General features: G+C 38.9%; 1 protein-coding gene across 5 annotated transcripts in view; it reads left to right on the forward strand.

Moving 5' to 3' along the window:
- Positions 1 to 12,385, forward strand: part of LOC311265729 (kazrin-like) — a 182,388-nt gene that overhangs the window by 10,860 nt on the left and 159,143 nt on the right. For all 5 annotated transcript variants that reach the window (XR_014623609.1, XR_014623610.1, XM_084367695.1 and 2 more), the window contains exon 2: positions 10,925 to 11,082. Coding sequence is in view for 3 of the 5 variants with exons in the window: in XM_084367695.1 (XP_084223821.1) it covers positions 10,925 to 11,082 (158 nt within the window). In the remaining 2 variants the exon portion in view is untranslated. The remainder of the gene's footprint in view (positions 1 to 10,924; positions 11,083 to 12,385) is intronic.

Raw genomic sequence — 12,385 nt, forward strand, 5'->3', positions numbered from 1 at the left:
ATTGAATTGCCTCCACTCAAACATGATGTTATTTAATTGACTGCATTGGATAAAGAACCCTCGGCTTACATCAGTGCGTTGGGAAATGAGTGATGAAACTCTCACGAGGAACAGGGGCTGAAGTAATTTTGCCTCCTCTGCATTCAATAAGCTACGCTTTTTTTGTAGTGCAGAAAGTTTTCATCCTCAGTGTTTCATACGGTCCCTGAGAAACTCCTCATACTTTGTTTAGATTGATAATAACAGTGAGAAAGAAAGCATCTTGAAGTTCATACTGCAGCCTAAATGTCAATAGAGCTGCAACAATTAATCGATTAAATTAAATCTACTGCTATTTTGATAATCGATTAATCATATGAGTATTTTTTAAAGGAAAAAAAGTCAAGATTCTCTAATTTTGACTTTTTAAATTAAAATATTTTGTGGATCCAAATATTCGTCTATTTGGATATTCGTTTGTTGGGTTTTTCATTTTGGTATTCAGATATATGTTTTTTGATTTTAGACTTTTTTTGCTAATTGTAGTCTAGTCTAGCAATAAAGGTGAACTGTAAAATAGCCATGTCAGAATCTTTATGTGAGAAAAAGTGCATACTGGTCGATAGGACCTTGTTTAACCAAACCAATCTGTATTAACAACATGCATAAAACACAACAAATCTTTTGGATAATGTCTTTTTATTCAATAACGAATAACATTAACCACAACAAAATTGTAGAACAGCAGGATTCCTAAAAATAATACACATATGATGCTGCAGCGCTCAGTCGTCCATCTCAGCCGAGAATGTAGAAATGTCTGCCTGAGTTCTACATGAGTCCTCCTCAGAGCCCCAACCGACCGAAGCTTTGAGTGTTTGCTGTTGATTGCTACCAAAACTCCAGAGCTCAAAATATGGTATTCGGGACAGCTCTAGTTTCTTTTCACCCCCTTTATGACAGTAAACTGAATATTGTTGGGTTGTGGACAAAACAAAACAATCAAAGACATCATCTTGGGCTTCAGGAAACAATGATCAACATTTTCACCATTTTCTGACACTTATAGACCAAACAACTTATTGATTAAGTGAAAAGAAAATCGACATATTAATCAACAATGACGATAAGCATTAGTTGCTGCCCTAGATGTCAGCACTAACCTACCAAACATAAGAGAAGAAACCCCCGATTGCTTTGATCGCTTGTAGGCAACCAGTTAAAAGTAATCATATTGCCTAACTCAATGTACAAAGAGGCTAATGAAAGAATAATATACATACATATAAACAAGTTCTTATTTTTTCTGATGTCTGTCTCAGCGATTATTGAGATTAATGGATGGAGAAAAGATGGTGTCATTAAATGTTAAACATTAATTAAGTCCTGAATACTTAATGAATAGTTTTTATCAGTTGCAGGTTATCAGGCAAAGACATAATAAAAAATGATTTACTGTATCATCTATCTAACCAAGGTTAGAGGAGTATGTTTCATTCTCAGGATCTGTGGAGAGCTTTAAAGTCTCACCTTCCAGTGTAATTATCAGAGGCCCTGCTGCCTAAGGGAGTAATCTCACTCTAGCTGAGGTGTTAGGATGGAAGAGCACAGCGGGCTGGAAAACCACACAGAGCTGTTAGACTGAGCTGACCTCAAAGATCAGTCACGTCTTCACAGATAAGTAGTCAGTGCTGACTCAAGTGAGAGTGACAACATTCAAGAGAAATCAGACTAAACAAATTGTGAGATAATTTGATTGCTCTAATGGAAATTAATTTAAAATGAATTTAAAGGAATAGTTCAACTTTTGGGATATACGGTTTATTTTTCTCATGATAAATATGAAGCTACAGGCAGCCGTCGGCTAACTTAGCATAGCATCAAGACTGGAAACATGGGGAAACAGCTAGCCTAAACAGTAAATAACATTGTTGACTAATCGGTTAATCAGTTAATTGTTGAAAATCCAAGTTAGCCAAAGATATGTTTGAAGTAAGTTAGAAACAGTGTTATCATTACATAATTTGTCCACTAGGGAGAACTGACAATTTCATATTTCAAGAGTTAATTGAGTGAACACTCAATACACACCTTTATTTAAATATTCCCCCATACCTATGTGTTTATATATACTTTGAAATGATAGATACAATTTAACTCATTATTATATCATCATTTAAATCTGCATTACTGACACATGTTCTTTCACTTCTTTGTAATGGGATCAGGGTAGAAATTAGAGACTGATATCTGTAAAATTGGGCAATTAAAAATTCAAACTCTAAATGCTCAATTCAAAATGCTTTCCTGGTCATCACAAAATGACACTCTTTCTTCCTGATCATGTCATTGTAGGTAACCATGCAGGAAACGGCAACATGACAGAGCAAATTAATGAGCATTTCCTTTGTTGTTAGTGCACTGAAACCATGTAACTCTCATTTAATTAGACACAGGTCTACAGAAGCCGCTTCATTAAATGAAAGTTCCCTGATGAAACTTAAGTTAAACACTAAAGCCTGACAGAGGACTGTCATTATACACGTAATCCCTCTTGTTTATGTTTTGGCAGCAGCTTCCAGCCCCCACAGCCAAATCAGCAGGGATGACAGTGAAAGGAAATGGTCTTGTCAAGTGTGATTCATGCTCCCCCCCCTCTTTTCTCTCCTGGTGCCAGTAGACAGGCTTCTCAAGTGTAGTTTTAGGAGCTGCGGTACAGCAGATATGTCTACTCACATTACAGACTGACATGTTTCCTATTTACAGCCTCATTTTCACTGACCAACACCTTAGCCACTAAACTTCCATAAATATTGAAAGTAGTCGGGGTTGTGTGAGGTCTGGGAGTAGGTTTTATCTAAAAACATCAAACCTTTAAGGCCAGTTTCTCTAGTCAGACTTAAATTTCCTTTCATTTGCCGTAATGTTTTTGCTAATGTTCTCAGCATTAGCCGTTAACTGGTCTTCTGTGAGTTCAGAGAAAGTGCATAATCCTGTTAGAGAGCGTTTGGAATCATTTCATAAAGAGTGCTTTTTTGTCTTTAAAATTCACAGAGCGTCGCTGAGAAAATAAGAGTGCCGCATTCAGAAATGCTGCCTCCTGGATGTTCGTGGAGCGCTTGAGAGTTCAACTTTGAACTTCAGTCGGAGGTGTTTACCCTGGGATCCACATTTTAATCATTATTGTCAAGGCAGATTCAATAAACAAATGAGAAATCTGTTTTTACAACAAACACAGGCAGAGATTCATCAGCCTCAAGACACTTGGCCTAGATCCAAACTTTGACAGTATTTACAAAGGAAGTTCTTATAGTTTATAGATGCGCTGCGACAGCACACTGTCAGACCACCCGGCATCTATGAAAAGACTCCACATAGTGTTCTCGAAGCATGAAAGCCAGGCAGTTTTCAGTTGACATAACAGTTTAATCTCATCTTGACTTTGGCAGTGGGATTTTTGTATCGAATCCTTCCTGTTTGTGCAGAGGTTTGTGTTGGCGGTGACCAACAAGAGACTACAAAGCATTAGACATGATGCTTTTCCTTTTAACTTGAGAGCCCTGAGTCTGTTTGAGCTGACACTGTTTATGAGGCTACATTAGTAGAAGATGAAGTTAATGCATAAACAACATTAGTTCAATAATTTTGCAGCTGCTGTCTCTTTGTGCCCAGACATCAGATACTGTGTTTTTGTTATTCTGCCTCTGACGCTGAAACCCAAGTACAAGCTCACGCTAGTCTGGAATCCATTCAACAATTGAGGATGTTGTTCCAAGTGCAGCAGAAAAAAAACATGAGAATGAGGGCAGAGAGAAGAAGAAAGCTTCAGTCATGTAAAGCTCAGCAGAAACAGAAGGGAAAAATTTGAGGGGGATGCATTCTCTGCTGGAGGGAGAAATAGGGAGATATGGTGAGCCAGCGCTGGGTTTTTCTATCATGGGAAAACAGACACACACACACACACACACACACACACACACACACACACACACACACACACACCTACATAAACACATACACAAACCATTTTAAGTGCACAGCTCACCACCTCCAGGAAACCACATCTCATTTCTGTTTCTCTCCCTTTATTCCGCCCATTACAGCGGTAACAGATACGATTAGTGGAGTTTAATGAGCTCTGCAGAGATGAGAGTTCTGCTCGCTGCTCTCTGCTTCACAGCAACAGAACCCCCGGGGTTCGGCTCCACCGAGCGAGTGATGTGTGTTCCTGCGCCATCTCTGTCTCTTTATCGTCAGCATGTAGATTTTGGCAGGTGGGGAGCCCGGTGGCATTATGTGCATTTTTCTTCAGTTCAATTCTCTTCAGTGCTGTGTGTTTATGTGTGCATGGAAGAATGCATGCAGAACAGGGCTGCAAATAATGGCTATTATATCAGCTTCAACATTTAGCCCAATAAATGACAGAAGATTGAGAAAAATGCACATCACAATTTTCTAGAGCCAAGGTGACGACTTCTGATTCAGATGCGTATTTGGCAAAAACCAAAAGGTGATCAATTTACAGTGATACAAAACAGAAACGCAGAAAATGCTCACACTTGTGGAACTGGAACCAGGAAATATTTTGTATTTTGCTTGATGTAAGACTTAAACTATCATTAGTCTGTCATCAAAGTTGTTGATGATAGACTAATTGAGTGTAAGCATGTGTGTCCTTTGTTCTGGATAAGGAAAACATCCTCAAAAATCCATTGTTTGTGACTGTTTTTTTTTTTGTGCTAAAATCTGCTCTTCTTTTCTATTCAGTTTGATTCACATATCACTTTTGAGGACAACAGACTTTTCAGCCTGTGCTCATGCATATTGTATGCCAATGCGTATTGTGCCTAGTTTTCAGTGAAGGTGGTTCCTTTTGATGTCCCGCCTTCGTTTCTCCACCAGCCTCCACGTTGTAAACCCACGGAGTACTTCTAAAAAACATCGTCTGAACACACATCAGGTGTTGAGCACTAATAAGATCACTTAATGTAGATCACTGAAGATATAATATACCGAAAATATCCCTGTAAAACAGCGAAGACTCCCTTGTGAGGAATAAGTGTGCGTGACAATGTCAAAGTCCTGTCAGGTCATATATTTTCACACTAACAGGCTTAAACTCAAAATTAATTTAAAGATCGTTTCGCTCCTTTCTTATCTTTTCTGACGTGAAGCCTGGGAGTGTTTCTCACCCCAGTGATTTGATTGATTTCCATTCATTTCACAGTGTAATTAAATGAAATGGGAGTGCTGTAAACAACATTAGACTGCTTTAGTTTGCAGGCATTTAAATCAGCAATAGGACAAAACTGTGGTGTTTCCTTGTTATCAGTAGGGGGCAGTGTTGTATCGTGCTACTACCAGCATTTACTCTGCGGAAATGCTTTTGGATGCTGCAGTCCCTCGATTAAAATCTATGCCATAACATCTATGATGTTTAGAGACATATTAGATCCACTACGGCCATGAATGATGATTTCAAAACACCTCATCTCATCTAGTTTTAACCCATTTCATCTGATTCCTTTTATAGTAAGTAATTCCTATCTTCATTTCTTCAGTTTCCACCTTCAGAGTCATGGTCTGGGTTGCAGTTCACCCTGTGCATAAAAAGTCTTGTATCTGTATTTTTCCTGTTAGCTTTAGTGTAAGAATAACATTTTCTACACTAAAACATGTGTTTTTATGTGATGAAATCAGTTAGACCTCTACATACTGCATATTGCTTCTGCCTGCCTAAAATAACTCTGTTATTATGATGTTAATGAAGCCATTTATGGTCTTACATATACATCAACTCATTAGTTTTATCTTTACGGCTCTTATAGCCCATCTGTTCCATTTGCTAGATGTTTAAGAAGTGCATCATTTTAAACTGGGCTTAATTGTGCACACTTAACCACATGCCAGGCTCCCAGTTAAGCACCAAAGGAATTATTTTCACCAGTATGAACACAAAAAGGACTATTCCCTGGCTTGAGCCGTCTCCCATCATGTGCCTACTGGATACTTTGATGCAAACCCATCTGGAAAATATTATTTTAGAAAAGGCAGCAGGACAATTATTTATTATTCAGCTTATTTTTATAAGATGTGTTTGTGGCAGTAAAAAACAAATTAAGTGTTTCAAACTAATGGACCCATGTCTGATAAATAAAGGCTAGGTATTTTTTCTTCACACTGGTTATCCGTGTGTGAAATTGTTGCCCACTCTGATTGATGAGTGCAGAGGGAATTACATGTAATTAATTTATACTGCCTTTCTTCAGAGGAATGTCTCAAAGGATTTTACAGAGAAGGAGAAACAGCCTGCTTAGATCTGACGAATTAACAATCAATCACAGGACAAAAAAAGCTATACATTATTATACATCAATAACATCTTGGATACAATAATTAGGCCTGAGTATTGTGTGAAGATTTCAATACTTGTTCATATGGTTGTCATGATACCAGAATGTTCAACCTTGATACAATGCAAGTAAAAAACAATACTCGATACCTGTTTCAGTACCACAGTCTCAGGCACACACAATAGGATGATATTATTTTTATTAACAACCTGTGCTGGTACAGAAAAAGCCAACTAAACACACCAGCACATTTTTAATAATGTTATTATCTGTGCAGGCGATGGTTAAAAATCTCATCTTAGATCAGTTTTTTTTTTTCTTCAATAACTTTTGTATTGTTGCATGCAGATATCGTATCGTTTTAACACACCTGTCATACCGTTAACAAAATAATAAACACGACTTTCGAACACAATAGGGTAAAATATGCCATCTTCCAAAATTTATTTTAGATGAAGAACACAATTAACAATTCAGAATTCTAGCTACAACTGCACACTACAATATGTCGCTTGCTGTGTCCACATTACGCGCAGGGCTAAGTTTTTCAATACTTGACACCGATAAGAAGAACTTGGGTGAGCGTGACCTTGTACCGCTCATTGCAAAGCAGCAAATGCAAGTCTGCCATCAGAAACCGCAGAAATGGATTTTGTCCCGTCACTACTCCATGTTTCTCAACGTTTCTTCAAGATTTCACACGTGCTGCGAACAATTCCCATGAAATAAGCCCCATTTATCTCGGCTGCAGCCTGAATACCACACCTTATCCTATTAGGTTTGCTGCATATATATTTTCAAACGTATTTCATCTGCACTGATCTTATATCCCCTGGCACCCACAGTTCTCCCTCCTGAACAGATAAAGGCCTGATGGGGTGCCGCTGCGGCCTCTCCTCCTCATTTGTTGTGCTGTTCCTGCTCTGTATAGGAGGACATGTAAGGCACTTTGAGATTTGCCTATGCCGACAAGACTCTGACAGAAAAAAGAGGAAAGTAGGCTGAAAAAGTGCGAGGGCTGAGCTGGAATGACAATTTTACTTCCTTTGCATTCATTGTAATCCAACTAGTTCAATTTTATCTTTCGCTTCCCTTTCCACCTCCATACCTTTGCCTTGCTTTCATCAGCTTTCAGTTTTGCTGAGGGCAAGCTGCAGGTGAAATCTATTTCTGTTTGCAGATGAAGACGCAGAATGACAATCCCTGTAGATATGTGTATTTTGCATTGTTATACCTTGACAGCTGTGTCACAGTATTACCCTGTCTGTCACAGTGATGAGGTTACTTTGGTAACACAGAATATGTGATAGACAGTAACTGAGTTCACGTTGTAAATGTTATCACATAAAGTCTCTAAAGCTGTTAAACTATAATGTTTATTGTTATAGGCCCTGACAAGCATCACCATCCATTGTTATTAATGAATAATATGGTCTGTAATATGATGAAATATATAATCGATAATTGTAGCCATTTGGTCCATTGTTAACCAGCGTTAAAGTTGAGAGAGAAGTGTTTGTGTATGATTTTTGTGTATGATTATTGTCCTGAATTGATTTTTGTTGATACACATGGAGGAAACTCCTTTTAAAGAAAGACATATTGATTTTGATGATACGTGCTTCATTAAACTGGTTAATAGTTTGTCTGTGAAATGACGCGCAATGCTTCCAAACCATTTGGTTGTACCTTTTTGCTTCAGAGGGTTAATGATCGCAGTATTGGCAACTACACAGTCGATATGTGATGCTGAATATACACTTTAAAGGTTACTGTGTGTGTGAGACCCATTGTACTGCCGCAACATATCTGTATTGATTTCAGTGCATGGTGTAGCTTTCATGATCAATGGCTATGAATTGAAATTATATCATTGATGTTTACACTACAGTGGCACTTTGTCTTATATGTTGGTTTTAAAATGTCTTCATCATTCATACGATACAGAGCCTTTTGATTCCACATGCAGTAAAATAATAGATTTTTTGTGATAACGTGACTTTCTGACACACACCCAATTTATTAGAAACACCTGTAAAATCAGCCATAATTTCTACCTCCACTAAGATACTAATGTACATTTTTTATTGACACTGTTACTCTAACATTGAATTAATACAACAATTTGGTAAATATTAAGGTTGTGGTTTAATGTTGAACCTGACTTAATTATATAGGGCTGCAACCAACAAATATTTTCTTTATTGATATGTCTGCTGATTATTTTCGAGATTGTTCAATTTATTGTTGGCCTCATTTAACTTGTCAGAAAGCAGTGTGATCAATTATCAAATTAATCTAATGTCAGTCGACTAATCGATTAAAAGACTAATCAATTTAGTTCCAATTGAGATATTTCTAATATTTTGCCTGCCACATTTACAAAAACGGGGGGGGGGGGGGGGAATGTTAAATTTAATGTAGTTCAGTTTGAACACCTCAGGCACCAACAGTCATGCGCTTAATCTTGCATCAATGTTACAATAGTCATATTATTTTCATTGTAAAGGTAGAATTTTTGGCTGAGCCGTTTAATTGGATTGCATCAGATTTTACAGGTGTGTCTAATAAAGTAGCGACTGAGTGTATATCTTGACATGCAAGCCTAAAAAGAACATCAGTGTATTTCCCACAAATCATCTACCATGTTTCGACATTTAAAATGAAGACAGCTGAACAAGCTCAAACAATTTTACCCAAAACACACAACAGTGCTCCAATGATCGTATCTGTTTGTCCTACATAACACAACCAGAGCCAAATTTACATCCTGACATTGCTCCCCTGCATTATTTGTGTTTGGCTTCAAATAATTTCCCTCCACTTACTCGCAAAACCTTTTCAGGGTTTGTGTTTTCAGGATATGAGCAGAAAAATAATCAATATTACCCAGATATTGAGTCACAAGTGGATGCACGTTCACCAACTGGCTAGCAGAGGGCACTAAGAGGAAGCGGCAGAAATCACATATGCCAAAGCTCATCTGAAGGAGAGAAGAGGAGAAAAGAGGCTCTGTACATAATTGCTAATGTACATCGGTGTGGTTTCCTTTTAAGTCAAAATATGCTGAAATTAGCAGGAAGAGAAAATGTGTCATTTTGCCTTCAATTAAACCAAAATTAAATCCAAATTGCAAAATGTGCAACCACAGACTCTTGCTCACTCACCAGCTTACTGTAGTCCATCATCTTTTGCGTTAGGGCAGCGTTTAGAGAGGTGAACTGGCCGCAGTGTCTGTGAACTCAGGCGACAAGCAGCCCACTCACGTATTCAAACATCTGACGTCTGCTCAACTCTCACCTCGAGGGGACACAGTCGTCCTCTTCAGCCCCCTCTTCCCCTTCTTATCTCTGCTGCCTTCAGTGCCGACTTGTCAAATTTCCTACTCAAAGCTTGTTTGCTTGGAAATGTCAGCCACAGTAAAAGAATTTGGGGGTTATGTAACACATTAATCTATGCTCGCACTCTTTCTCTTTTTTTTTTTCGCGTGGGTTTTTGTGTTTGAAAGAGGCTTTATATTTCATCCTGAAAAGACCCTATCCAGATTCTTGGCCTAAAACCATCCTAAATGGATTAAGCAGGTTGGATTTCTTTATTTGGCCGAAATTTGTTAGTGCATGTTTCCAGGCAGCAGAAAACAAGAGATTTAATGAGTCAGAGTCTGTATCAGATGACCTCTGGACAGGAGGTCGATCCTTGATCACCTCTGTCTATCTTTATAACTGACAAAGCTGTAAGTTTGAGCTTTTAGCAAAGTTTAAATGCTGAGAAGCGGGATAATGAGACATTAGGGGTTAGCGTAGCAGCTCATGAAAAATACAAAAGATACTTATGCTAAAAAGGCAAAAAAAATGGAAATTGCTTTTTCTCAAACTCTCTCATTTATCCAACATTTCCACCATGTGGGTGGCCTCGGAAATAGTTGTGTTGACCTTTCAAAGACTAAGGGGGATTAATGGCAAATGGAAGAGGGTTGAGGAAGTGTGTGTGTATGTGTGTGTGTGGGAAGGAGGAAATACAGTAGGGCTGGCTAGTTTTTAATGTGGACGCCTGGCTGGGGAGGAAACCTGAAAGGAGAGGTTTGCCAGGAACACACAAGGGCAAGAATGGGGAAACAAAAACAGGATGGCTCTCAGGCTGACATGGAACATTGTGGACCAGTAAAGGGCGTTGACAGAGAAAGTCGGTGACAGTGTGACAGTAGGAAGCTGTGTTCTTCCACCCTGTTATCTCTGCTGTTTCTGCTCACTAAGAGGCTGCCAATGCACCCACAAAGGAAGAAGAAATGTGTGTGTGTGTGTGTGTGTGTGTGTGTGTATGGCACTCTGCTATTGAACGCATTTTATGATCCACTTAAGCCTGCCTGCACTCTGATAAAGAGGACATAATGAAAAGCTGTAACTTTTACTTTTTAATTATTATTTAATTAATCTTGTAATGCAGCCTTTCTCCTGCAGGATCAAGAGGAGTGTAGCTGAAGTTAAATTCACCAGATTAATGACTTGATATTTTTTAGTCCAAATAGAACAAATGCTTTGCGTGTTAACAGCCGCTTCGTGGTGACATTTATTTATTTTTGTGTGTCCCTCTAGCTGTACAGTCTCTGAACAGCCTGAATGACCAGATTGCAAACTTCATGGTGACTGGACCCAAGCCCCCGGAGCCGGAGGAGCCTGCCTTCCGTCCTCCCGAGAAGGAGACAATGCAGAAGTCCATGACCCTGATGAGGCACCTCCTCGTGGATGCACAGGTACAAGAAAGAGTAGATTTGTTTGCTCATAAGAAGGCAGGTGCAGCTAGAAAAAAAGAGGCTCATCACTGACAAAATAGTTGTTGGATTTATCTCCCCAGAGCTTTCTCCACCCAACAGTGACATTTCTAGGGCCATCAGTGAATCAGGATGTCAGAGTCAACTCAGAGTCTGCACTTAAACCAAGGGGAGTTGTCTTCGGTTTATTATTTCTTATGTCTTTGCTTCCATACACCTTACAGAGAAAAAAAAATATATTTCACCACCCTGCCCAGACAGTAAATGAGACAACAGATTTCCACACAGTAAAGAAAGTAAGCGTGTGTGTCTGCTCATTGTTCGGTTATAAAATCCCAGAAAGTCTCTCCTGCCGGGCTACTGACGGCGCTGTCAGCCGAAGACTCAATCACAGTAGACAGCAGTCGAGGAGGTTGTACCACCGTCTGGTTCAAATGTGGTTTAGCCCACTTCACTGACAGTCATCACTGGAGCAGAGAGCATTAGAGTAGCCAACAGATTGGAGTCGATCTGCTCTGCCTCACGCTGTCCGCCATCCCGCTGTCCTCTGTGTGTATCACCCCACTGCTTCCATCATCGTTACTTTTGTGGTTTTTGGTTATCTTGAAAAGTTTACAGGCTGCCATGCTCTCCTGCATTTGTTCTGCTTACAATGATGGAGTGAAAATAAAGTGCATTTAATTGGCTGACCAAATGCAAGGCGACTTTGGGTCTTCCCGACTGATGACTCAAACCTTTTACGATCAGCGCTAAAGATTTCCACCAGAATTGATTCATTTGTATAAAACAGGTGTCATCAGTAGTAGTGGTGATGTTAATACAGCTTTGATATACAAATCTGCGCTGTTGACCAATTGCAATCTGCTAAATTCTAGTTCCATAGTGCATCCTGGATCTGTTTACAATGTCACCTCCCTTTCTCACCACCTACTTTTGAGTGAATCTTGCTGTTTTAACTTTCAAATTGATGTTGTTCAAAAAGATCCTTGACCTCCAAAACCAGAGAACTGCAGCTGACCAAGTGATCTGACTGTATTAATACAATATTTATGTGCAGTTAGTCAATATCATGAATCATTTGATCAGTTGATCAACAACAATTTAGATGATTGATTAATCATTCAAGTCAGTTGCTCAATTAAAGTATTTTATGTTTTGGACTTTGCTTTGTCAAAACAAAATGTGAGGACTTGTCTTTAGATAAGTTATGATGGGAATTAGTTATCACAGGGGGAATGTGGCAAGGCTACCATACAAAGCCAAAACAAAGCCAAGAAAATGTGAC

The sequence above is a fragment of the Pagrus pagrus genome (genome assembly GCF_965226575.1).
Source record: "Pagrus pagrus genome assembly, chromosome: 11".
Taxonomy (NCBI): domain Eukaryota; kingdom Metazoa; phylum Chordata; class Actinopteri; order Spariformes; family Sparidae; genus Pagrus; species Pagrus pagrus.